Source organism: Gobio gobio, assembly GCF_949357685.1.
Source record: "Gobio gobio genome assembly, chromosome: 19".
NCBI classification, from domain to species: domain Eukaryota; kingdom Metazoa; phylum Chordata; class Actinopteri; order Cypriniformes; family Gobionidae; genus Gobio; species Gobio gobio.
In genome coordinates, this window is record NC_137112.1 from 19,291,271 (window position 1) to 19,318,805 (window position 27,535).

The following is a 27,535-nucleotide window of genomic DNA, read 5'->3' on the forward strand; positions in this document are numbered from 1 at the left end:
CTCCTTTTGTGGGTCAGGGTAAGCAAGACATGGAGCTATGCACAGATGTTGTTTCAGTTCATTCATGGCATTTGCTTGAGTTTTGGCGCCGGCGGTGGCTAATTGGTTCAGAACGTGGTCTATCTCTTTCAGGTGGTCAGCCACTGTTGTGCTCTTCATGAGAACGTCATATACGTAGATGAGGGTGCCTCTCATTCTGGCGTCTGGACATGCTTTGTTCAGGAAGATGTTGAACTTGGCTGATGAGTTGGCATAGCCGAACGGGCACCTTGTGAAGGTATACTGTCGGTTGCCGAAGGTGAAAGCCAGCTTTTGCTGATCTTCTGGGTGCACTGGAATGGTCCAGAATCCTGAGGCCACATCAAGCGTAGAGAAGATTGTGGCTCCTTTGATTCTGGGTATTTCCTGCTCCAGCTGGGTCATGGGCCATCGTGACAGTGGCACCTGTTGGTTCAGCTTCCTGTAGTTAATGGTGGGTTGCCACTTGCCGTTTGGTTTGAGGACGGGCCAGACAGGAACAGAGTAGGTGCTGTTGCATGGACGGATGACACCTTTCTCGAGCATAGAGTCAACAATCTCCTGCACCGGTGCCTGTACGTTGATTAAGGTACAGACTTCTGGAATGGTTTGACCTGACAGGAGGTTCTCAGGGTTGACAGGAACCACAGGGGGCTGTGATGTCGGCGGGGCCCACACCACCTCATTGATAAAGTCCACATGAGCCTTGAGGCGAATCAAGATGTCTGCTTCTATGTAGACATTATGCGGCGGGTCTGGAAGGACCAGGAAGTAGTGTGTGAGGGACCAGTCATTCCATTTCAAGTTCAGAGCGCAGATGCCCTTGGCAGTTACCATGGTTGATAGGCAGGAGTCCAAAGGGAAGCGGGTGCGCTTGCGTGCAGACGGAAGGTCTGGTGTGTCTTCCATGAGGGCTTTGAACAGTGCTAGACTGATGGCTGAGTTGTCTGCCCATAGTGCGAGTATGATGTCTGTAGTTGTTACATCATTCAGCTGGAGGTCAGTCATGACCTTAGGGCAGTGAGAGTTAGAGTCTATGGTGAGTTGAAAAGTGCAGAGTAGCGAACTTGAACGTTTGTGTTGAGATGGTGTTCTCGTGGCTGGCTGCGAGATTTCTTGTGACCTCTATGGCCTGACAGTCTGGCTCAGGTGATCTGGGTGGCTGGAGGGGCAGAGGTTCTCGCACTTGAGCCCAAATTTTCAGCTGTCTGAAGTCTAATACGGGCTCGACGAGAAGGGGTACGTGTTCATTGGTGAGATGTACACAGGGTGTACCAGGCTCATTGGACCAATCGTTAGATGGATGGGTGCTATCTGTTTAAGTTGGATCTCATTTCTGGCTGTATGACTGCACATTTAGCTCCCAATTTTGGGATTTCAGAGTTCGATTTTGTCTCTTAGCTTCAATTCGAAGTCTTTCAAAGAGTTGGGATGACATCAAAGTGAGATCAGCTCCGGTGTCGACCAGGGCTTCAAGTCTCACCTCATTCTCCTATGTGATAGCTAGATAGAGTTTCCAGGCCACTCCCTTTTCGATAAGGTTTCCCAGGAGTCTTGGTTCTGGGGTTTGTGTGGTGATCGATAAGCAGTTAGGGATGGTCTCATGTGGCTCGTTAGGGAGGCAGATAACCAAAACAGCACTTTCTGGTACCTTGGGATTTTGGTTGCTGGCGTGATGCCTTGTGTTTGTTGTTTGTTCAGAACATGCAGCTGTCAGCTGAGGTGTTTGGGCGACGCTGTCACTTGGTGATGAAGTCTCTGGTTCTGTGGACTATAGCTGGTGAGCGGTGCTTGGTTCAGTCGGAGGGCAGTCAGAAAGGATGTTGGGTACAGGCCTTACACTTAGTCATAAGCAGAGGTGTCAAGTAACGAAGTAAAAATCACACACCATGTTGCCAGATAGGGCGAGTTCTCGCCAACGAGCACGCACTTTCAGCCAATCAGCGATCAGCAGGCAGACATGCTCATTCATGACTTTAGCTGGGTTTTTAGCGCGATAACTCGCAGCTGTTTATTCCAGTGATCGCTATGCCAGTGGCATAAATATACAGTAAATTGTATCTACAGTAAAGAGTGGGAGAGTGACTCAACTCTCAAACATGAATTACACCTGTGACTCGAAGACTCTTTATATATATAACTGTGACTCCTGTCCATCGTCATATACACACTTAGGACATCTGCAACTAGCAACCACAACAGCTGCTGAGAAAGGTTTAAATCAACGATTAATCCGTTTTGACTGTGCTAAGTGCATGTGCCATGTACTTCACGAAAGACATTCTGTAGTTTTGTCAAAGCAAAGTGCAACACAAAGGTAAGCGCATTGTTGTAATTTTTTGTTGGCAGATTATTGTACAGTATCAATGAATTACGCATTTTGGCAGTGGTGTGTGCATTAACGTGTGAAATGCCTGTTAATTACATTGCTTTTTCCAATCTCTATATTGGGCACTTTTTGCACATAAATTGGCTTTTTACTGTTGACATTGAAAATTATACATGTGTGTTTCTGAGGGATTGCCGTTTTGACAATTTCTACCTGGACATATAGTCATATTTGATCCGTTTTACTGGGAAATTGATTTTTATCATCAATGTTATTTTTTAAGGAGAAAAAATGGTAACTTACTTATCAACCTTGATTGGTATGGCAATAAAATAATATCACATTATTTTGGCAGTTAAAGTTTTTTTTTTCTTGGAGTGACTAGTTGCCTATAAGTATTGTAAAGGTGCAAAAAGTCAAAATTCAGAGGCATGTTATCAATAACAATTTTTTTAATATAAATGTACATTTGTTGAGTTTTTGGGCTGGAAATCGTCGACCCAATCTGGCAACACTGATCACACATTCAAATAATGGTTATTAATAACATGCCTCTGAATTTTGACTTTTTGCACCTTTACAATATTTATAGGCAACTAGTCATCAAATCTTCCACTCCATGAAACACATCAATGCTCAGTAGTACACATACACTCACCTAAACGATTATTAGGAACACCTGTTCAATTTCTCATTAATGCAATTATCTAAACAACCAATCACATGGCAGTTGCTTCAATGCATTTAGGGGTGTGCTCCTGGTCAAGACAATCTCCTGAACTCCAAACTGAATGTCAGAATGGGAAAGAAAGGTGATTTAACCAATTTTGAGCGTGACATGGCTGTTGGTGCCAGACGGGCCGGTCTGAGTATTTCACAATCTCCTCAGTTACTGGGATTTTCACGCACAACCATTTCTAGGGTTTACAAAGAATGATGTGAAAAGGGAAAAACATCCAGTATGCGGCAGTCCTGTGGGCAAAAATGCCTTGTTGATACTAGAGGTCAGAGGAGAATGGGCCGACTGATTCAAGCTGGTAGAAGAGCAACTTTGACGGAAATAACCACTCGTTACAACCGAGGTATGCAGCAAAGCATTTGTGAAGCCACAACACGCACAACCTTGAGGCGGATGGGCTACAACAGCAGAAGACCCCACCGGGTACCACTCATCTCCACTACAAATAGGAAAAAGAGGCTACAATTTGCACAAGCTCACCAAAATTGGACAGTTGAAGACTGGAAAAATGTTGCCTGGTCTGATGAGTCTCGATTTCTGTTGAGACATTCAGATGGTAGAGAATTGGTTACAAACATTCTTCAAAATATCTTCAGAACAAAGAAACTCATACAGGTTTGGAACAACTTGAGGGTAAGTAAATGATGACAGAATTTTCATTTTTGGGTGAACTAACCCTTTAATGGCATTTTTCCCCTTTCATTACTTTTACTTTTATACTTTAAGTAGTTTTGAAACCAGTACTTTTACACTTTTACTTGAGTAAAACGCTTGAGTTGATACTTCAACTTCTACAGAAGTCTTTTTAAACCCAGTATCTATACCTCTACCCGAGTAATGAATGCAAATACTTTTGACACCTCTGGTCATAAGGAGTCAGGCCTGTCCTTCTTGTCTCCCTTGCGAGGTTTCTTCTGAAGGAGTTCTTTCAGAATCCTCAGGATTTCTGCTCTGGCAAGTGCTCAGACTTGGGTTTGTTCGGGGCGTGTCGTGAGTCGTTCCGCCGCTGGCTGTCTGGGCTGGATGCTCTGGCCGATGAGGGTCGGCCATTTCTGGGCCGTCAGCTGGCATCCCACGTGGCCCCACCCTTTGGGGGGTTAGACGGACTTGGCATGTCCCAGAATCTTTCAGAGCGCCCGGTCTGGTGCTTAGGACAGGCACCATCCCTGTGGTGCTGCTCTCTGCTGGCTTGGAACGGTCTCGACTCTCTGTTAAAAGGTCTGTCACTGTGGTGTTGCTGGGCGCCCTCTAGAGCCAGCTCTGAACGGTGATCTCAAAGCTCAAAGCTTTATGGGCTAAGTCCCGTTGCTGTTGGGTGGACATGCTACGTGGGCAGGCCAGGACTCCTAAGTGATGGCTTACTGTGGGATGCAGGTTTCGAAGGAATAGAGTTTTGAAGTTGAAATCCCCCTCCATTCCTGGCTCGTTCTGTGCTCCGAAGTCGGCCGGTCTGTTGTAGAAGGCCTGTGGGGTTTCCTGTCGGCCTTGTCTCAGGTCCATGGCATTGATTATACCTTGATCTGAGTTAGGGTCCGAAAACTCTCTAATCAGGACCTGACGCAGCTGTTGGTAGTCCGATTTGACAGTCTCTGGTTGCCGATCGAGGAATCTTCGCACCTCACGGCTGGACGTACCTCAGAGGAGGCATAATCTGTCCCATGTGGTCACGTTAGCCACAGGTTGCAAGTAAAAGTCTATGTCCTGCAGGTAGGCGTGCACGTTATGGCCTCATGCAGGGTTCGGGGTGAAGGTTGGGATGTTTCTGGCCAGCTTGTAGAGTTCTTGGGGAGCCATGCCGTGGCTAGGGGCACGGATTCTCTGGACGGGCTCCCACCCCTTTGCTGCTGATGGGGGCTCTTGGAAGCTGGCTGGTGACAACTTGAGCAGTGGGCTCTCAACCCCCTTTTGAGCTCGGAACTCTTGACTGGGAGGCCTGGGCCCACTTGTCAGGGGAAACTCTGTGGTGTGTGTTTCCCCTTTCTGGTCGCTATGCAGTCTATAAGCTAACTTCAGCTCTCTGTGAACAGTTTCAAGTTCTTTGTTTAAATAGTCTTTTTGTTGAATCAAATCTTGGATCTTGGCACGGGCCGTTTGCAAGTGGGTTTCACAAGCTTTGGCTTGCTGTCCCTTTCTTTCAGTTCAATCTCTGCTCTTGTTAGGAAAGCTTCACCTCGTTGGAGTTTTTCCTTTAGTTCCTCTTTGGATTCTCTCTCCAACTGCTCTCTGTGCTCTGTCTCTACACGAAGATCTGCCAGGGCATTTTGAAGTCTCTCCACTTCCTCCTGAAGCTGTGGGTCCGTTTAATCCTCTCTCTCACGCCGGTCCTGGGCCTTGTTGAGTAGCTGATCTAGATGACTCTGCGTGTGGGCCTGGTTCCTCTGTGCCCCCTCAGCCTGGAGCTTCAACGCTGCTGCTTCTTGCTCCAGGTGGATGTTGCTCTTTTCGCTGAGCTGCGCCTGGGCGACGAGGTTGTGGGCGAGGCCTCCGACGATCTTGGCCCATTCTTTATGGTTGTAGCTCTGGGTTAGATCATGGACCATCAGCCGGTTCAAGTCGTCATCCAGCTGCTTTTGGCTCAGGTGCTGTAGGTCACCGGTGGCTTTAGGTAGGAACGCAATCGTCATGGTGCTCAACCAGGTCTCGATGTGGTTCCAGTGGGCGGTAGGGCTGGATGAAAGGGACATACTGGCTCAATGTAGGCAAGAGAAAGACAACACAAAGAGGCCAATGCAAGTCCGTGTAGGGTTAGTGAACTCCAGCCATATGTGACTATTCAATTTTAACTGGTGCAGACAGTTAGTGAAATCTAGGCCGGGCACCTATTGTCTTGGCCGTGAGTGGCCAGGTGGGGCCGATTCATGTGTCGGATTTAAATAACAATTTTAATAGTGCAGTACCCTAGAGGGTAATTTACTGACACTGGCTGCTTGGTCGTCAATCTATTATTCAGCTTTCCTTGGTGGCTTTCATGGGTTCTGTCTTTAGGTGAACTGGAAGAAAACAAAACAACAGAAAAGCAAGTAGAACAGAGCAAAATAACCAAAAATACCTAAAAAAGAAAGCATTAAATAAAAATGAAACAAAATGGGAACATAAGAAGGGACAGAGAGGGAAAAGTTCTAAGCTTAATACCAATGCTAGGGTTAATGACAGGGCCAAATGAGTGGAAGGCGCTGTTGAGCTATAAAGCCTAGGGGGATGGTATGGCTTAAGAGAGGAAGGTTGGGCCAAATACTTAAATGACCGGGAAAATGTATATTCTAAGGCTTACAATAAGTGAATGGGCCTTATTTACAATGCCTGCGGTGAATTGACCTATCGGTAAGCCCCTCCCCTCGAACGCAGATCAGCCAATAACAGTTGAGTATCAGTTGCGCTGGGACCAGAACTCGGACATCTTTAGCTGTCAGCGGCATAGAGAAACATTGGAAAATCCGAAGCTCTCATCGGTTTGATGGTGTTTATGCTACAAAAATGCTAAAATGTCGTGCCTGAGGTACTGTAACACTGATTCTAGGTATCCTGAGAGGATTTTCTGTTTGTCATACTCTCGTTAAGTTACGATTAAAGTCCCTGCTAACATACAAACCGTAATTACTAACTGTTCTCACGTCATGTAACGCTGTAGGTCAAAAACACGAAGGTCTACATTTCAGTGCCTCTCCATATTTAACTGGTTAAATGTAAATTAATTTAATTTTAGATATGTTTAAGGTCTACATTATCTGACTCCTATTTTGATGGGTATTATAGTCTACGGGTAACGTAGTGAAAGGAAGAGCTCGCACGCAGTTTATCGGAGTTGTTTTGCAGATACAAAGTTTACCAGTTATTAACTGCACCCTCGAAAAGGCATACGGTCTGTGTATATGTTTGTTTACTGTTAGTTGTATGAGTGTTTTTGTGTAGTTTGCTGTGAATGTTAATGGTAATGCAACGGAGAGAGATAGTTTGTGAATGAGATGTTAATGCAGTAGTGCACTTCCTATGCTTGTTCAGCTCTTACGATGATTTTTTTGGAGTGAAAAAGGACATAATAAACTTGATAAACCATCAGTAAATTTTGGCCATCATTCGGACGGGATGTACGCTACATTCTGTGTCCAAAAACATCTTGGGATAAGGTTTCACACTGACAGCTGTCATTGTAAGATATAGCAACTCCGTTTGTTTATCCGAGTTAGCAACAGTAACTAAGGGGGGCGGGGCTTACCGATCAATTGGGGTCACTTTAAGTGAGAATCAGTGGTGAAGTCAAACTCACTGGTGGTCCCTGGACACTCGACTGCAGTGTTCCCAGATCCTCGTTCCCCTGGTACCACGGGGCACCCACTCAAACAGCGTGTGACTTTTAGCACAACTGGGCAGCACTCAGGTGAGGCGGGTCAAAGGCCAGACTGCATGGTCAATATTGGGTTTCCTCTGAAACCCCTTTGGAGTCCAAACGGCGGATCAGAGTAATTAACCAAAATTGCCCTTGTGGTCAGCTGGACTTGTTGACTTGGAGTGCCGGAATTGCTGATGTCAGCTGCGTGCCACCGCCAATGGTACGAGGACAGAGGTGTCTGAGATTCACACACAGCCAGTGTCAGTTACGCCAGCCAGATGACTCCACTCACCGGAAGCCAGCCAGAAGATAACCGTCGCTTCACCACGAGCACTAGGGGAAGTACTACCTGTAAGTACACAAATGGCTGAACAAGTAAAACGTAACTTCAACTTAAGCTTAAACTTCTTTAAACAAAATTTAAATAATTAGGTAAAGTAAGAGAGGTAAAATACTATTTCCAAATTGTGCTAAAAACACAAAAGAATGATGATAATGTTGGTAATTATCAGAATAACCTTGAAAAAGGGAGAAATAGAAATACATCTATTCAAAAAGGGAGCAAAAGGAGAAGAGAGGGGAAGGCCAACCTATATGAGAACGCCCAGTAGCGGGCACACTACTGATAAGAGGCTATCACAGGCTGGAAAGAGAAGAACTTGTTTAAACTTAAATTTAAATAAGTGCAGGGCACTAGAACGGTACCAAATGAAAATAACGATAAAGTGATGAGAAAAATAAAATAAAATAAAAAGATAAGCAAAATAATTAAAATTGAAACAATAGGAGAAAAGAAGGAAAAACTGACTTAGCAGAGAATGTCACAGAGGGGCGTGCTCCCACTAAATAACATTAATGGCTGAAACGAGAACTTAATTTAAATTCAAACTTCGTTTAAACCAAATTTAAATAAGTGTGAGAAGTCAGTGAAACAGAAAGATTGAATAATATCAAATAATTGCAATAACAGGAAATAAATGAAAATAATTATAATAGTAAACAAATAAAATAACGGGAAAGATAGTTCACTTAACACGAGAGAGAGGGAAGGAAAGAAACATCTGCATATGTCCACACAATGGCAAAGTTGAGTCCACACCAAGGCGTGGGGTCAGGTGTGTGTAATTTGGTAGGTGCTGAACACCTTGTGTTAGTCAGAGGTATTACGACACTCCCAAAAAGGGTGATTTAAATTTCGAGCGTTCGGAAAGAGGAAAGGCTTTTCCTCTTCCTAAACGCAGTGATTGACTGCATCAATCTCCTTTGTGCCAATTTGAAGCACACAGAGTGTGTGGCCGGATTTATTTTACCACGCATACACACAAATGTATGAAACAAAATGTTTTTTTTTTTCTGTTACCAATTTTGAACTTGATCAAGGTTTAAAAATATACTCCCATTTACACATCAATCAGACACTGGCCAGCAGTTTTTCTGATTGATTTGTATAAGGTATATGCCTTTGGTTAGCTATGCCAAAGTTTAACCTAAGGGAGTGAGATCGCTTTGTTGAATAACATTGATATACACAATGAATCAAAACTAGCGATTTGTTAATATAAGGCCTTTACAAAAATTATATGAGGAACGTTGCTCAAATTATTATATTATCACACTGAAAGAAGATTTCTTCGTTCTTACAGGCGGGTTTGATAATAAAATGTGCTATAAAGAGGGTTCTTTCTCTTCACAGAAACCATTTTAACATTATGAACTGCAGTTTATTTTTAACAATTAACAGTGACTAAAATGTCTGACAAAATAGCAGGTGTTAACATAGCGAACTGAAATCAGCTTTGGGCTTTCCAGTTGCAGATACGTGAGTTCGCGTTTGCGATTTATCTCACTCTCCGAAGCACGTATACAAAAACAAAAAAATAACACCAGTAATATACACATAAAACTGACACTTGCTCACAAAACAAAGTTTAAAATGTGCTCGAATTTTTCTCCACCAAAATATATGTAGCGACTCGTCTACATACAGTGGGGAGAACAAGTATTTGATACACTGCTGATTTTGCAGGTTTTCCTACTTACAAAGCATGTATCATAGGTACACTTCAACTGTGAGAGAAGGAATCTAAAACTAAAATCCAGAAAATCACATTGTATGATTTTTAAATAATTAATTTGCATTTTATTGCATGACATAAGTATTTGATCACCTACCAACCAGTAAGAATTCCGGCTCTCACAGACCTATTGTTTTTTCTTTAAGAAGCCCTCCTGTTCTCCACTCATTACCTGTATTAACTGCACCTGTTTGAACTCGTTACCTGTATAAAAGACACCTGTCTGTCACACTCAATCAAACAGACTCCAACCTCTCCACAATGGCCAAGACCAGAGAGCTATGTAAGGACATCAGGGATAAAATTGTTGCCCGGCACAAGGCTGGGATGGGCTACAAGACAATAGGCAATAAGCTTGGTGAGAAGGTAACAACTGTTGGCGCAATTATTAGAAAATGGAAGAAGTTGAAGATGACAGTAAATCTCCAACGGTCTGGGGCACCATGCAAGATCTCACCTCGTGGGGCATCATTGATCATTAGGAAGGTGAGGGATCAGCCCAGAACTGCAGGGCAGGACCTGGTCAATGACCTGAAGAGAGCTGGGGCCACAGTCTCAAAGAAAACCATTAGTAACACACTACGCCATCATGGATTAAAATCCTGCAGCGCACGCAAGGTCCCCCTGCTCAAGCCAGCGCATGTCCAGGCCCGTCTGAAGTGACCAATGACCATCTGGATGATCCAGAGGAGGAATGGGAGAAGGCCATGTGCAGGAGCGGTTCTAGGATTTCACCCTTAGGGGGGCTTAGCACTCACTGCTGATAACACTACTGAGTGTAATGGCTGTGTATTGCAGAATGTCGATAGCACAAATATAAAGGATAGCACAAATGTGCTCATTGCTGAATTACATTAGTTTGAATAATACTAAAACTCAGTGGCGGATGGTAATAATTATTTTTTGGGGGGGGTTGGGGGGTCAAATAAATACAAAGCAGATGCATGTTGACTAAATTCAAGCATTAAAGAGAAAACAGTGTCTTCACTTTTATCTTTTTACACATTCATTTCACACATATAATTGAAGGAGGAAAGGAAAAACAAAAGAAAACAGCAACAACAGACTAGCATGTTGACTACTTGAACATACATTTTGCTCTCCTTTCTTTCTGGCCAGCAAATTTCTCAATGACTCTCTGATTAAAGTCATTCATCTCAGTAGTGTCATGACGTTTGCATTTTTCAGTTAGATATTTGAGGTCTCTTACCCCCGTTGTTGTCCACAAAACTTCAGTACCGACACTTTGAAATAAAAGACAGGGAAAGCAATAAAGGGCATTGCTAACAACACATCCAGCCAGCCACCTCCGTTTCTCATAACAAGCGCGTGAAGCTCTGAGTGTAGCTTCATCCTCTGTCACTGGCCTGCTGCTAAATTTGTAAAACGCGTTGGTCCGGTTCGGGATTCTTTATCCTTTTTTTTCTTCCAGCGAACGCCTTGTGAAAGAATTTGGTTTAACTGCTGCCATCTCTACGAAAGTGATCATCCTAACAAGGTTCGCTTTAGTGGCCAAGAGCTTCCGGTTTCACGATGTAGTGAGAAGTCACACGCTGTCTGTGCTCCGACATTTTTGCTTAATTATTACTTTTTAAAGCTGTCTTTTCTTATAATTTGGACGGGATACAGTGTCTTTGGTGATTAGGGAACAGAACAATACAGAAATGGGCAAAAATACTAAGCCTGGCAGCGCTAAAAACCAAGAAACTTCGAGCAAAGACGATGACGCATCTGACATGGCGGCAGCGCCCGCTTCTTTAACGGTAGAAGTGCTCGTGTCAGAGCTCGAGAAGTCGAGGCGAAGTTTGTTGGACGAATTCACAGCTTTGCTGAACTCTTCTTTATCCCCTTTACAAACATCTCTGGAGAGCATCCATAGCACTTTGGCCGTGCACACCACCACCATTTCGGAGATGGAGACCGCTCTCACTGACCACAGCGGCAGGATTACGGAGTTAGAGAATGAAGTCACTTCATTGAAGGCTAAATTAACGGCAGCTTCGGACTTAAATGCAACGCTTGGTTCTGCGGTGGACGATCTGGTTTCCCGGTCGAAACGACAGAATTTGCGGGTGGTGGGTCTCCCTGAGGGGATTGAGGGCAGAAACCCAAGAGAATTAGTCACTGACTTTTTCTTTAAAACTATGACAGACGTTCTGTCAGCCCCCCCCTGAAATTGATCGTGCTCATCGAAGTCTGGCGCCTAAGCCCCGTCAAGGCGATCGACCACGGCCGATCATAGTCCGATTCCACAGGTTTTTGGATAAAGACACTGTACTGCGCTGGGCCAAGGAACACAAAGATATATCTTATCAAGGTCATGCCATAAAGATCTATGAGGACTTCAGCGCGGGAGTCGCCAGGAAGCGCGCAGCCTTCAACGGAGTGAAATCAAGTCTGTACAAGAAGGGTATACGCTTCGGCATGATCTATCCAGCCCGTTTGCGCATAACACATAACGGTGAGCATGTCTTTGATACCCCAGAGGCAGCTGAACGTTATTTCCAGGAACACATTCAAGACGGATAATGCAGTTGCGTTGCCCTTTTACAATAGCAGACAGCGATAATAAGACTAACGTTATGCCATAAAGTTTTATGCTGTCTAATGTTTCATTCGCTCAGCCCTATTTGCAACGATCGCCTGCTGGACTGTTTTGTGTTGTTTTTTTGACAAACAAAAGGACAGTCTCTGTAGTTTAATTGTCTCTCTATTAGGCATTTTATTATTTTTCTAAATACTACTATTGTTATAATCTTTATTAGTATAATTCATTATCGGAGTGGACTTCACTGCATGGTTTTCCGGTTGTGCTACGGTTTGTTCCTGCAACTCGTGATGGTTTCTATGGCGAGTTTAGGATGTTTGTTTTTTTGTGTTCTATTTGTTCTGGGGTTGTTCACACTTGTGTGGAGAATGATTACTTAATTGTTTTTTGTTTTATTTTCCTCTTCTCTGTAGTTTGTAAGGGTTTCTTGTTTTTCTTTTTGCACCTTAGAAATGGCTGCTTTTAACACAGGGCTAAGTAGTGGAGGTTTTTCTGTCAAACTAGTCAGTTGGAATGTTCGAGGCTTAGGAGGGCCAATTAAACGTTCTAGAGTGTTCTCTCATCTTAAAAATCTGAACTCTGATATTATTTTTCTCCAGGAAACACACCTGCGCATTGAAGATCACATTAGATTAAGAAAACCCTGGATAGGCCAGGTGTTTCATTCTAACTTTAACAGCAGAGCCAGAGGTGCCGCTATTGTTATGCATAAACAAGTTAATTTCTCTCCTTCTCAGATTATTGCGGATCCTGAAGGACGTTATATTATAGTGGTTGGCAATCGTTTGTAAACATTTATGCCCCAAACTGGGATAATCCCACTTTTTTTACTTCCCTTTTTTCCTCTATTCCAAACTTAAACTCTCATTATCTTATACTGGGAGGCGATTTCAATTGTGTTATGGACCCAAGGTATGATCGGTCAAATCCTAAATCTTTAGACCAAACAGCTATGGCTAAGGCAGTGTCAGCATTCATGGATCAGATTGGTTGTGTTGATCCATGGCGTCATCTTAACCCATCAAAAAAAGAATTTTCTTTTTTTTCTAGTGTTCACCAAACTTCCTCTCGGATTGATTATTTTTTCTTGGATAAAGCACTCTTGCCATTAGTTAGTTCTTGTGAATATTCAGCTATAGTTATTTCTGATCATGCCCCACATTCTCTCAACTTGAATTTTGCCCATATTAAAGGGAGGACAAACCACTGGAGATTCGATTCAGGATTACTATCAGATGAACAATTCTGCGAATATATCAGTAATAATATTGATGTATTTTTTGAGACTAATAAGTCAGAGTCCGTTTCTCCCTCTTTATTATGGGAAACATTCAAAGTAGTAATTCGAGGTCATATTATTTCATACACAGGTTATAAGTACAAGCAAAGAAAACAAAAATTACAAGACCTGGTTAATTCCATTATTGAAATTGATAGGCAGCTTCTTAATAATCCTACTCCTGAGCTGCATGCTAAGAAGGTGGAGTTAAAAACCGAATTTGATTTGCTCAGTACAAAGAATGCTGAATTTATGTTGCGAAGAACTAAGGCTACTTATTACGAGCATGGAGACAAAGCTGGTCGGTTACTGGCATCCCAGCTTAAAGGACTAGCTGCCTCCCGTTTAATTACTCAGATCTATGATTCTTCTGGTTCCTTAACTAAAAACCCATCTGATATCAATGATGTTTTTTTCTCTTACTATTCAAATCTTTATAAATCAGAATCATCAGGGGATGACTCTATCATGGATAATTTTTTAGGCAGTCTAGACATTCCTCATATCGATGCAGCTGTTGCTGATGATCTTGACAGGCCTCTAGAGCTAGATGAGATTTTGAAAGGTCTTCAGCTTATGCAAAGTGGTAAGGCAGCAGGTCCAGACGGCTTTCCGAGTGATTTCTACAAAAGGTTTGCCAAACAATTGGCACCTTTATTGTTAGATATGTACAATCATTCCTTAATTAATGGCTCTCTTCCCTTAACACTCACTCAGGCCTCTATCTCGCTCTTACTTAAGCGTGATAAGAATCCAGATGAATGTGGTAGCTGGAGGCCAATAAGTTTGTTAAATTCACATGTTAAATTATTAGCTAAGGTGCTGGCTTGCCGCCTGGATCCCTGTCTTCCTAAAATAATCTCTGAAGACCAGACCGGTTTCATTAGGGGGCGACAATTATCTTCAAATATTCGTCGACTTTTGAATATAATTTTTTCTACATCCAGTGAAATGATTATTTCATTGGATGCGGAAAAGGCTTTTGACCGGGTCGAGTGGAAGTATTTGTTCGCTATATTAGATAGATTTGGTTTTGGCCCTTTTTTTACATCATGGATACGTCTTTTGTACACTGCACCTGTAGCCAGTGTGAGAACTAACTTTTTGTGTTCGCAATATTTTCCCCTCACAAGAGGTACCCGTCAAGGTTGTCCCCTTTCTCCTCTATTATTCGCTTTAGCGATAGAACCTCTTTCCATAGCTTTGAAAAACTTCTTGCTTTTTTCAGGTATCACTAGGGGAGGGATAGAACATCGTGTTTCGCTCTATGCGGATGACCTTCTGCTTTATGTTTCAAACCCGGTCGGTTCAGTTTCTGATTTGCTACATATTCTTAACACATTTGGATCCTTTTCGGGTTACAAACTTAACATAAATAAAAGTGAATGTTTCCCAGTAAATAATTTGGCTAAACAAATTCCAGCTGGGGTGATCCCATTTCAGTTATCCTCTACAAAGTTCCGTTACCTGGGAGTATATATTTCACATTCACCTGTTCTATTATATCAGCATAATTTTTCTAAGTTGCTCAAGCAAGTTAAATTAGATTTGCGACGTTGGGATAAGCTACCTCTTACCTTATTTGGTAGAGTTCAATCAATTAAAATGAATATTTTACCTAGGTTTTTGTTTCTTTTTCAGTCCCTCCCTGTTTTTTTACCCAAGTCTTTCTTTAAACTGTTAGATGGTGCTATTTCTACTTATGTATGGCAGGGCAGACCTCCTAGGTTAAGCAAGGCATATCTTCAAAGACATAAAAAAGATGGGGGTCTTGCACTGCCCAATTTTTTGATTTATTACTGGGCAGCAAATATTAGCAAAATTCGCTGCTGGTATAATTCTCCCCATTTAGATTGGTGTAGGTTAGAAGCACAGTCCTGTTCTTCATCCTCACTCACTGCCTTGGTATGTGCTCCTTTATCCACTCGCCCCTCAAAGTTTACTACAAATCCAGTAGTATGCGCTTCTCTTAGGATCTGGAGGCAATTCAGGCAACATTTTAAACTTGCTGCTGCCTCTCTTTATGGCCCTATTTGCAATAATCATTTATTTACTCCGTCAACCTTAGACTCTGCTTTTGTTTCGTGGAAAAACAAAGGCCTTGTATATTTTTCAGATTTATTTATTGATGGAGTTTTCACAAGTTTTTCTGATCTTGCAAAAAAATTCAGTATACCACAGTCTAACTTGTTTCGTTTCTTTCAAGTGCGCAACTTTGTTAATTCCCATCGTCCTTCTTTTCCAGATTTGTCTGAACCTTCTTTATATGAGAAGTGCTTAATACAGAAACAGATTATTTAATTTAATTCTTCCTTATGTTTTGCCATCATCCACTCGTTTTAAACAGCAATGGGAGGAAGAACTTGGATGTACTTTGGACTTATAATGGTGGGAATTAGCTGCTGGCAGTGTTAACTCTTCATCATCCTGTGCCAGATTGAGTTTGATTCAATTTAAGGTGTTTCACAGAATTCATTTTACAAACCTCAAGTTAAGTAAGCTTTTTTCAGGTGTGGATGCCATGTGCAATAGATGTTCTCTGGTTGCTGCTGATCATACCCATATGTTTTATTCTTGTTCAAAGCTGGAAGATTTTTGGTATTCCTTTTTTGATACTTTTTCTAAAGTTTTGAATATTTCCCTTGAACCATGCCCTCTAATTGCCATCTTTGGTGTCCCATCGATTTCTAGTAAGAATGCAAAAAAGTATGCTAACGTTCTTGCTTTTGCTTCGTTGATAGCTCGCAGACGAATTCTGTTACACTGGAAGTCTTCTAAACCTCCTCCTCCTCTTTCATGGTTAGAAGATTTGTTGTCTTTTCTATATATTGAAAAAATTAAGTTTGCACTTAGGTTCCACTAAAATTTTTTTATAAAAACTGGGGTCCTCTACTTAATTTTGTCAAAAGTACGCCACTTATATTTGATGATTTGTAATATATATATATTTTTTTAATTATTCTATGGAGTTATTTGTTTGATTTTCGGTTTCATTCACATTTGTATAACTGTTTTATTATTATTTATTTATTTTATTATTATTTTTTAATAATTTAATTTATTTATTATTATTATATTTTTTTCTTCCTCTTCTGGAAATGTATTTTAAGATTAATTCTCCTCCTTGGGGGTGGGTGGGGTTTTGGGCTCATGGGGTTGTGACTGTTCATGTTTGTGTCCACCCTTAGTAGTTGTTAATGGGGAAAAAAAAGGAATGTATTGATTTATTAATATTGTTTTCTTTGCATATTCCAATAAAAAAAAAATGAACGAATCGTTCATGAACGACACATCACTACTGGCCATGTGGTCTGATGAGACAAAAATAGAGCTTTTTGGGCTAAACTCCACTTGCCGTGTTTGGAGGAAGAAGAAGGATGAGTACAAACCCCAAGAGCACCATCCCAACCGACAGGACGACTGCACCGTATTGAGGGGAGGATGGATAGGGCCATGTATCGCATGATCTTGCTCAACAACCTCCTTCCCTCAGTAAGAGCATTGAAGATGAGTAATGGCTGGGTCTTCCAGCATGACAACGACCCAAAACACACAGCCAGGGCAACTAAGGAGTGGCTCTGTAAGAAGCATCTCATGGTCCTGGAGTGGCCCACCCAGTCTCCAGACCTGAACCCAATAGAAAATCTTTGGAGGGAGCTGAAAGTCCGTATTGCCCAGCGACAGCCCCGAAACCTGAAGGATCTGGAGAAGGTCTGTATGGAGGAGTGGGCCAAAATTCCTGCTGCAGTGTATGCAAACCTGGTCAAGAACTACAGGAAACGTATGATCTCTGTAATTGCAAACAAAGGTTTCTGTACCAAATATTAAGTTCTGCTTTTACTCTGTATCCAATACTTATGTCATGCAATAAAAGGCAAATTAATTACTTAAAAATCATATAATGTGATTTTCTGGATTTTTGTTTTAGATTCCGTCACTCACAGAGTTAGAGGCCTGGACCAATTGGAATCTGATTGAAGTTCTAACAGGACCCTAATGGTGTTGTCTGCTTTACTTCGGCCAGGTCATAAAGGAGACAATGAGACAATTTAACTCAGTCTTGTTGGAGCCATTGGAGCAAGGACCTTAATTTATATGCAAAGCTAGGAAAGATGAGAGCAACTCTGATGTTCCCTGGAAACGACTCCTCTTTGATCCTGTCCAGGGAGACTCCAGACGCTACATTACATATGTGGTTTCAACAACCAGATGCATTTAGACTTTAGTTATGACTGTAATGCGGCCCAGACCACCTCCTGAAGTGGCTTTTAGTATTTTGTATATTTGTTCTAAATGCTCCTGTTGTCTTCTGTGCCCAGACTTGAGTTTTGTTTGATACTTTCAAGAAGCGTGTTTTCTTTGAGCAGGTAAAATTAAAGGTTCAGTTCATATAACTGACTGACAAAATTGTATACAAGAGGATGCAGTGCATCGTCAATGCATTGTGATACATTGTGATATCGAATTGAACCGAATCGATGGTATGATAATCGTAATAGAACCGAACCGTGAGACCAGTGTAGGTTCACACCCATATCTAGACTTCTAAAAACCTGCAGGGAGCTGTGTTAGAATGTTACGGATGTCCTTAGCAACCAACAGTCAAATTATGAGCTATGTGAAATGTGGAGCAAGATAACTCAGGATTCTGTTCACCCGGGGTTTAGAATGACACAGGGTTAATTATTTCAAGTGTGAAAAGCCCTATTGTTACAAAGTGAAGTGTAAGAACTTAACACTTATATAACAATAAGAAAAATAATAAGAAAATAAGTCTTACCATTAATCTTTGGAATCACAGCAACTTTCAAGACCATTGTGAAAATATTGTCAAGAGATGTTACCTATTGATTCAAATTTTACGATGAGATTCTGAATAATTGCTTTCAGATCAGTCAGAAAACACTTTTCATAGTTTGCAGTTCTTCTTACCTGGAATAGTCCCACATAGCTTTTTGCTAAGCTCATATAAATTCTGTTATAAGAAAATTATGCCATTTGTATCAGTCATTTAAGCACTTATGAAAATAAACTCACATTCAGTTGTATATGGATAGACTGTGTGTATGGCTCCAAAACTCACTTGTTAAGGGTTACATTTCCTGCCAGTTTGAGCTCAGTCACATATATGTTGGCACTGACACTGCCCTCCTGTTGGTTCAAGGGAAGATTAATTAAAAATATAATATATATATATCACATCTAACTTAGTTTGTGGTTATCCTTACTCCTGATGCATCTTACCAGATTGAGGACAAAGAGTGAAGATAGTGTGCTGTTGGGCTGAATAGCGTAAGCTGTCACTGTACAGCTTGCCTGGACAGTCATGTTATTCGGTTCATATGTAATGATCGGCTCCTTCACTGACTCAACCAAAAGCTTCATCATCAGACCAGGATACATTTTCGCAATCTGAAATAAATCACTTCAGACTTAGTGTTTTTTGTGTGTGTTTTGAATTTAATGACCAAACATGGCTATTTATTTTCATACTTGAGGAATGAATGTGCCAAATGTCCTTGTGTTAAGATGAATTGGAGAACCAGAGGGAATCTGCAAAAAACAAACATATGGTCTCTTAGGTAGCTGCTCTCATTTTCCTCTCTAATGAAGACCAGCAGATCATTCTTCATCTAGATCTGACCATCTTGTTCTGTCATCATTGTATTCTATTGGGTGGTCACATCTGGGGGAAGACTGGGGCATCACCAATGACGGGGTGGGTGACGAGTCGAAAGAAAGAATGTATGAACCCCACCTCGATGACATTGCTACAAGCATTTAAATCCTGCCATGAGCTGATCTCTTGTGGCTGCAAGAGTGATTGTAGAAAGTGCATGGCAAGTTGTCTTTCTGTGATGAACAATATGTAAAACAAAAGTGTGGTCAAGTGCAAAGTACAGATATTGAGACCCTTAGACTCAAATAAAGCTCCAAAGCTGTATTAAAGATAGTGTTTGTTTATTGTGGGTTAAGGGCACTGAGCTTTGACATTTTCCAAACTGGGACAGTCTTGTGCACTTCTTGTCACATGCATGCGCTATTAAGGACTATGCTTTTTTAGCCGCAGGGAATGGCAAAAATCTTCCAATGTTTTATCTAAATTTTATGCTGCTTATGTAGTCATCTTGAGTAAGTAATACCCAAACATTCACCAGACCCAATTTGCCCCACATATTCCATCACATCTTCTCTAAATTTGTAAATAGCACCATTGATACAGTGACAATGGATTATTCAAATGATTAAGACAAACCCAAAGTTCAAAGATGAATTGACAGAAAAGTAACTATGCGTTTATTCTTATTGCTTAATTGGTTTAAGCCTTAAGTCACTAGTAGTTCCTATTCATTCTGTTTAAGTTCTGTGCAGCTGTGTGTATTTATACCCTAGTGTTTCTCTTGCTCAGTGCCTGGTGTTGTCTATTGTGGATGTATCATGTACATTGTATTCAGTTCTGTTTTTGCCTTTGCGTGGATGTACTTTTTTAATTTGTTAATAAACTGTTAGTATTGCATTTGGATCCTACTCTGTGTTATCTCCGAGTCAAGCTGCGTTACATCAGGGTGACTGTTTTTTTTCCTGTTCTCAATTGTTTTCTGCAGATTGGAGTCAGGTGTGTGAAGGTGGAAAGAGCACACAAAAAGCCGGCGACCTTTTTACAAACGCTACTGGCCAGGGTTCCAGTTCCGGTGTGCGCGAGGTGGTAACTACAAACAAACGAACTAAAGTAGCTTATTTGGAGTTTACTAAAATCGGAAATAACATACTACACACTCATCTGAAGCTGAAGGCAGTTGAGCACGACTGCTTCGTGAATGGATTGGAAATTACGGATAAACACACTCATCTGAAGCTGAAGGCAGTTGAGCACGACTGATTTGTGAATGGATCAGAGATAGGTAAGTGGGAAGATAGGATTTATAATGAAGGGGAAGATGAAGAATTTGGGGATAGAATGAGATGGATGAGTGATAAAATGATAAAGGGCATAAAAGAGTCAGAAATGCAGTTATATGTTGATGGTACAGAAAGTGAAGAAAAGAAATGAGAATTATGTAGTAATAATAAGATTTATTGAGAAGAATCAGGATAACATGAAGAAAGTTAACCCTTCTGTGTTAACAACAACTCTGGCAAGTAAGATAGGGGAAATAGAATATGCGAAGATCCTTAATGATGGCAACTTATTGGTGAGGTTTGCTGATGGAGAAAGCACTAAACATTACAGAGATCGGAAAACGTAAAGTGGAAAATACAGGAAGGGTGGGAGCTCTGAAAGAAGATGGTTGCATAGGAGTGATTAGGGGGGTGCCAATCAATGTTAGCATGGATTCATTGAAAAAGAATATAAAAGAAGGAAAAGTACTGAACGTTCAAAGACTGAAATCAACAGAGGAGAGAGTAATGATGGATCCCTCTTCTTGACATCCCTTACACAATCTTGTCTGATGTTTCCCTATCATCTCAAGGGTTTTATTTAGTTTACAATGTCCCAACCTTAACCTTGTGAACACAATTTCTTCTCTTCGATTCCCACTTCCCACCCTGTCTCCTTTGGCATTTCTTTGAATTTGATACAACGGTCTCTCTTTCTCCTCTCTTTCCCACCTTTTTTGCCACCTTTGATTTATTTTCTCCCATATTATGCTTTTAACCTCTGCTTTGCTAATATTAATTTGCATTTCTATGTTATATTTCAATAATGTAAAATAAAATAAAATAATTTCCCCTAATCCCTACATGCGCTGGAACCCACGTAGATTATACCTGACTACCTTTATTAACTATACTTGTAACTAGCTGAAGTACTTCATATACAAAATATCTTGCCGGCTTTTTGAAAGAAGTGACCATAAACTAGCTAATGCTGATGAAGAGTCAGAGCATATTAATGCTTTGTCCTGTCCCGTCTTTTCCACCCACTTTAATGCAATTAATATTGCCAACATTTCTACAGTATATACTCCTAATTTATCCGATGTTCTTCTATTTATTTCAATTCCTTTTCCTGGTATTACCACCCCAAACCCTGTTGTCTGTTTTTTTTTTAGCACCATCGTTATATAATTCCAAGTCTGTATATAATTCATTTTATTTTCTCCTACTCGATTATTAAAAACTCTTACCAAATTCTACACCATCTTCCACAGAGCTATCACTGGAAAAAACTACCGTAGGACTTATCCTTAAATTAAAAACTTCTAGATCTATAGCTACTTTATTTCCAATCCGCCCAAAATTTTCCCTTTGATTTTTACCATTTTGCCAGAACTCCTGGAGTAGCCTAATGCTTTTGTGGGATGGGAGTCCTTATGCCCCTGCAAACTAGCCCAATAGTTTGCCATCAATTGGATGTTTCTCCCATTTCTCCTATTTCAACCTGTTGGTCCTGAGGACATTTTAAAAGCTCCACAACAGATTCACAATGCTTGTGTCTGGATCACCTCCGTTCTCCTGCTGATCCAACCACTATGCTACCATATTCCAAAACCAATCTAATCAATGCCACATATATACTTTTTAGAGATGAGCGACTAGCTTCCCATTCCCTTCCTGTCAGACAGCTCATCACATGTATTACTTTTTTGCACTTACCCTCCATTTTCTTAATATGCTCTGCAAATGTCGGTCGTGCATCAAATGTCACTCCCAAAAATGTAAATGTACCTAACTTTTTCCCATACATCCTTAGACTCATACCTTCATGAATTATTTTCCTGGTAAAAAAGACTGACTGCGTCTTTTCTACTGAAAACCTAAACTCCCAATCATAACCCCATTCTACCACCTTATCAATTGCCTCCTGTGCCTTCCTAATAACATATTCCACATTCCTTCCTCTTTTCCACACTGCCCCATCGTCTGCAAACAAAGACCTTCCTATGTCTTCTGGACCCTGTACAAATACATAGATAAACAGCAACGGGCTTATCACACTCCCTTGAGGTGTGCCGTTTTCAACCATATACAGTTCGCTTTCGAGGGAACTTCACACTGCGTCCACTAGGGACAGCTTTGGGAACGCCTACAGTGTGATAGCGTCTGATGCACGTATGTCAACTCAGCCAACGGTGAAAGTGAGTGTCACAGGCGAGTGACGTCAAAACCAGGAAAGGATAAAAACACATCCGGTCCGACCACACTTCAGCTTTTCTGCCTCAGCAAAGCACTCTGTGTGAAAACTGTCTTTGTCTATTTATTGTTGTCTGTTCGATATTATACAGCTCAATAAGTTTCAGTCATGGCGAACACATCACCATTCAAACAGTGTACTCCTCCGTGTCCCCAAAAAAAGGTTTCCTTACGGGTGGAGATACACATGATTTGTGTGTGATGTGTTTGGGAGTGGAGCATGCTCTATCAGCCTTCGAGGGGGCTGATTGCGAGCATTGTGAGAGGCTACCGCTTTGCACGCTCCGCTCCCACCTGTCACTCTTTAAGAAGGGTGATCAGGATTGCGTTCCATCTGATTTGAGGCACAGCGGAGAAGGACATCATGGGTATCGCAGATGGATCTCTCGGCGGGGTTGGAGACGGGTGCGAGCGCCCTTTCTCTGCCTTCACCCGGGAGATCTGTCGCTCAATCTCTGGTGTCGGAAGCCCACGCTGCGGCTTCTTCCACCCAGGGTGAGAGCCCATCGTTTCAACACTCCAGTTCTGAGGAGGTGGATGTGTTGAGCGTCGGATTGGGGGAAGATGATTCGCCATCTCTTTTCCCAGCACATGAAGAGCTGGTGGAGGTGATTACTCGCACTGTGGCGAAATTAAATATTGAATGGCCAGCCGAGAAACAAGGCGCTTGTCCCAAAAGCAAGTTAGACGAGCGCTTTCTAACACCAAATGTATCACCTTCACCACGGGGCCTTCCTTTCTTGCCTGATTTACACAGTGAGCTGTGTAGATCGTGGAAGAACCCATATTCGTCACGTCTCTTCAGCCCTCAAGTAAAAACATATAGTGATATAAGGGGGCTGAAGGAATATGGTTATGGGGCGATGCTGAAGGTGGATCAGACGCTTGCAAGCTATCTGTCCCCTGCTTCGGCATCGTCCTTGAAGGCCCCCAAGCTCCCAACTAAGCCATTAAAGACAACATCAGGGCTGGTTGGGAAAGCGTATACGGCAGCAGGGCAGGCTGGTGCTTGTTTGCATACAATGAGCATTTTGCAAGCATACCAGGCTGAACTGCTGGGGGATTCGGATGGTGGTGAGGGAATGAGCCCTGAGGCATTTCACGAACTGCATCAGGCCACGGATTTATCTCTGAGAGCCACCAAGGAGACGGCTAGAGCTATTGGGCGGTCTATGGAAGCCTTGGTGGAGACAGAGAGACATCTGTGGCTCAATCTGTCTGATATTAAAGATAAGGACAAGGCTTTACGAGAGGCTGGTTCCCTTAGTGGATTTTTTGGCAGAATGGAAACTTCTACCAAATATATCGCTATGGGTCTTAACTAATGTTAAGTGCTGTTAACATTAGTACATCCCGAGCAGGCTCTGATAATGGAACAGGAAGTAGAAACCTTATTATGAAAGGAGGCTATAGAACAGGTCCCTGTACAGAACAGAGAATCGCGTTTTTACAGCCGGTACTTCTTAGTTCCAAAAAAGGATGGAGGGTTGCGTCCCATATTAGATCTTCGTCGTCTGAATTATACAGTCAGAAAGCTAAAATTCAAGAAGCTGACGCTAAGTCAGATTGTGACCCAAATCAGATCCGAGGATTGGTTTGTCACAAAAGATCTAAAGGACGCATACTTCCATGTCTCCATCCTTCCACAACACAGGAAGTTTCTGAGGTTCGCTTTCGGGGGCAAAGCGTACCAGTATCGGGTTCTTACATTTGGCCTAGCTCTTTCACCCCGCACGTTCATGAAATGCATAGATGCAGCTCTGACCCCGCTCAGGCTGCAGGGCATACGCATTCTGAACTATATAGATGACTGGCTGATACTAGCACAGTCGGAGGAGATGGAGGTTCGGCATCTAGATGTTCAAAAGGTTGGGGTTGAGACTGAACGCGAAGAAGAGTGTGCTTTCTCCAGTACAGAGGACCACTTTTCTAGGCGTGGTTTGGGATTCCGTAGCGATGCGGGCAGTGCTTACACCCACTCGCATTGCTGCGATTTTTTCAGCAGTCAAGAGAGTAAAACTATGCCAGTCATTCACTGTGAAGCAGTTTCAAAAATTGTTGGGGTTGATGGCAGTAGCGTCCAACGTGATTCCTTTTGGCCTGGCTGTATATGAGACCCGAGGGTGGCTCAGGACCAGAGGGTTTTCCCCGAGGGGGAACCCTTTTCGTATGATCAAGATCACGTGGCCCTGTCTCCACGCCTTGGTCATATGGAAGAAAGCCTGGTTCCTGTCCCAGGGTCCTGTGTTGGGGGCACAGTGTCGTCGAGTCACTCTCACAACAGATGCCTCTCTCACAGGCTGGGTCTGTGGGGGGACCATCATCTTTCGTGGCACATAAATTGCCTGGAGATGATGGCAGTCTTCAATGCATTGAAGTTTTTCCTCCCAGACCTGAGGGGCCATCATGTGTTGGTCCGGACCGACAACACATTGGTGGTCTCTCATATAAATCGTCAGGGGGGTCTGCGCTCGCGCTCACTGTGCAAACTGGCGCACCAGATCCTTCTGTTGTCTCTGGGGAAGTTACTCTCCTTGAGAGCAATCTTTATCCCGGGGGCCCAGAATATAGGAGCAGACATCCTGTCGAGACAGGGGCTGAGGCCGGGGGAATGGAGACTTCACCCCGAGGTGGTGAAACTCATTTGGGAGATTTATGGCCAGGCGGAAGTGGATCTGTTTGTGTCTCAGGACACAACGCACTGTCCACTCTGTTTCTCTTTGACGCACCCAGCTCTCTGGGACAGGTTGCCATGGTACAGACGTGGCCGAGCTCCTTACTGGCCGAGCCGGATTTGGTTCTCGAACCTTGTAGCACTGCTCGATGGCTCACCCTGGAAGATTCCGATCAGGAGGGATCTTCTATCTCAGGATGGGCTCAATATTTCACCCCCGCCCAGAAATGTGGAACCTGTGGGTTTGGCCTCTGAGGGGACCTGGTCATAGAGTCTGGTCTCTCTACCGAGGTAGTGGAGACCATTCTTAGCTCCAGAACTCCGCCCAAAAGGAAATGGTATGCCCTGAAGTGGAGGTTGTTCACTTCTTGGTGTCAAGAACGACATGTAGATCCAGTCAACTGCCCTGTTGGTTCAGTGCTAGATTTTCTACAAGAGCGGTTCTCTTCTGGGTTGTCCCCTTCTACACTAAATGTGTATATGTCATCTATTTCAGCTTACTATGCTCATGTGGATGGTATCACTGTGGGGAGGAACCCGTTAATAACTAATTTCCTGCGTGGCACCAGGAGGCTGAGGCCTGCGGTGCGCACTAGAGTTCCTGCTTGGGATTTGGCTATAGTGTTGGAAGATTTATCTGCGGCTCCGTTCGAGCCACTTGACATCATCTCAGAAAAGTTTCTGACTCTAAAAACCGTCTTCCTTCTCGCCATCTCTTCTATTAAGATAGTAGGAGACCTTCAGGCCTTATCAATATCCCCCGCGTGCTTGGAGTTTGCACTAGGGATGGTTAAAGCTTTCCTTTACCCTAGATTAGGGTATGTTCCGAAGGTGTTATCCAATGTTCCACGGCCTATAGTGCTGCAGGCTCTCTGTCCTCCTCCATTTGTTAGTCCGGACCAGGAAAAATTAAACCTTGTATGTCCAGTGCGAGCACTGGATGCTTATGCCCACAGAGCTGCCCTGTGGAGAAAAGCGGATCAATTGTTTGTTTGTTTTGGACCTCATAACAGGGGTCTCCCTGCGTCCAAACATACAATGAGCAAGTGGGTTGTTGAGGCTATTTCCCTGGCTTATTAGTCTTCTGGTCAGCAGTGCCCCTTAGCTGTCAGAGCTAACTCTACTAGGAGTATGGCGGCCTCTGAGGCCTTGGTGTCGGGAGTTTCCCTCAAATAAGTCTGCTATGCGGCCGGCTGGTCCTCGCCTCTTACGTTTGTGAGATACTATGTTCTTGACCTGGATTGCGCTCCAGGTTCTTCCGTGCTTCTGTCCTGAATGTGCCACAGTTTCACACGACAGGCATTTTGGTATTATGGCGTTTTGGTATTTAATTCCCAAAGCTGTCCTTAGTGGACGCAGTGTGAAGTTCCCTCGAAAGGGAACGTCTCAGGTTATGACTATAACCATAGTTCCCTGAGAAGGGAACAAAACCCTGCCTCCCTTTGCCATACTCCCTGCATCCCTGTGATCTTTTGCTTCGGCAGTTTTGCTGAAGTGTGGTTGGACCGGATGTGTTTTTAGCCTTTCCTGGTCGTGACGTCACCCACCCGTGACGCTCACTTTCGCCGTTGGGTAAGTTGACATACGTGCATCAGTATCACGCTGTAGGCGTTCCCAAAGCTGTCCCTAGTGGACGCAGTGTTTCGTTCCCTTCTCAGGGAACTATGGTTATAGTCATAACCTGAGACGGTTTGACATACAGTATCTGCCCAAATTCTCACTTGAATTTTCCTTCAAAACAGAATGTCTTTTATCCAGTTAAACACTCTCCCACCTACCCCCATTTTATTCAGCTTGATTAATAATCCCTTCTTCCACATGTCGTAGGCCTTTTCTATATAAAAAATACTGCAACTACACTTTCTTTATTTGCTTGCGCTTCTTATCTCAGTCTCTAATCTTAAAACCAATTCTATAGTATTCCTTCCCTTCCTAAAACCACACTGACAACTTGCCAGTAAAGCTATTTTTTCAAGTTCATATGACATTATATCTGTTATAATTTTTTCCATTATTTTACACACGTTAGACGTAAGAGCTATTGGTCTATAACTTGTGGGAATAGTTGGATCCTTGCCATGTTTCCTAATCAGAATCACTATTGCTTCTTTCCATACATTTGGTAATGTTCCCTCCTTCAAGACTTTATTTTATACCTCAAGCAACTTTATAGTTATCTTTTGCCTAGTTGTTTTAACATTACATAACATATTTGATCTTTCCCTGGAGATGTATAGGTTTTGCTCTCTTAATTGCTCTTACCATCTCTGCCAGAGTAAATGGGTTATATATTGCTTCTCCTGACTCATTCTTTCTATTTAAAGGAACACGCCGACTTTTTGGGACTTTAGCTTATTCACCTGTATCCCTTAGTTAGATAAGTCCATACATACCATTCTCATCTCCGTGCG

General features: G+C 42.6%; 1 protein-coding gene across 1 annotated transcript in view; it reads right to left on the reverse strand.

Moving 5' to 3' along the window:
• The window catches only part of LOC307142845 (bactericidal permeability-increasing protein-like), a 282,251-nt gene that overhangs the window by 24,200 nt on the left and 230,516 nt on the right, over positions 1–27,535 (reverse strand). Inside the window, exons 10-14 of the mRNA XM_079843979.1 lie at positions 18,809–18,868; positions 18,560–18,727; positions 18,399–18,466; positions 18,248–18,290; positions 18,096–18,159 (exon numbers count right to left, since the gene is read on the reverse strand). Of these exons, the coding sequence (XP_079700105.1) occupies positions 18,096–18,159; positions 18,248–18,290; positions 18,399–18,466; positions 18,560–18,727; positions 18,809–18,868 (403 nt within the window). The remainder of the gene's footprint in view (positions 1–18,095; positions 18,160–18,247; positions 18,291–18,398; positions 18,467–18,559; positions 18,728–18,808; positions 18,869–27,535) is intronic.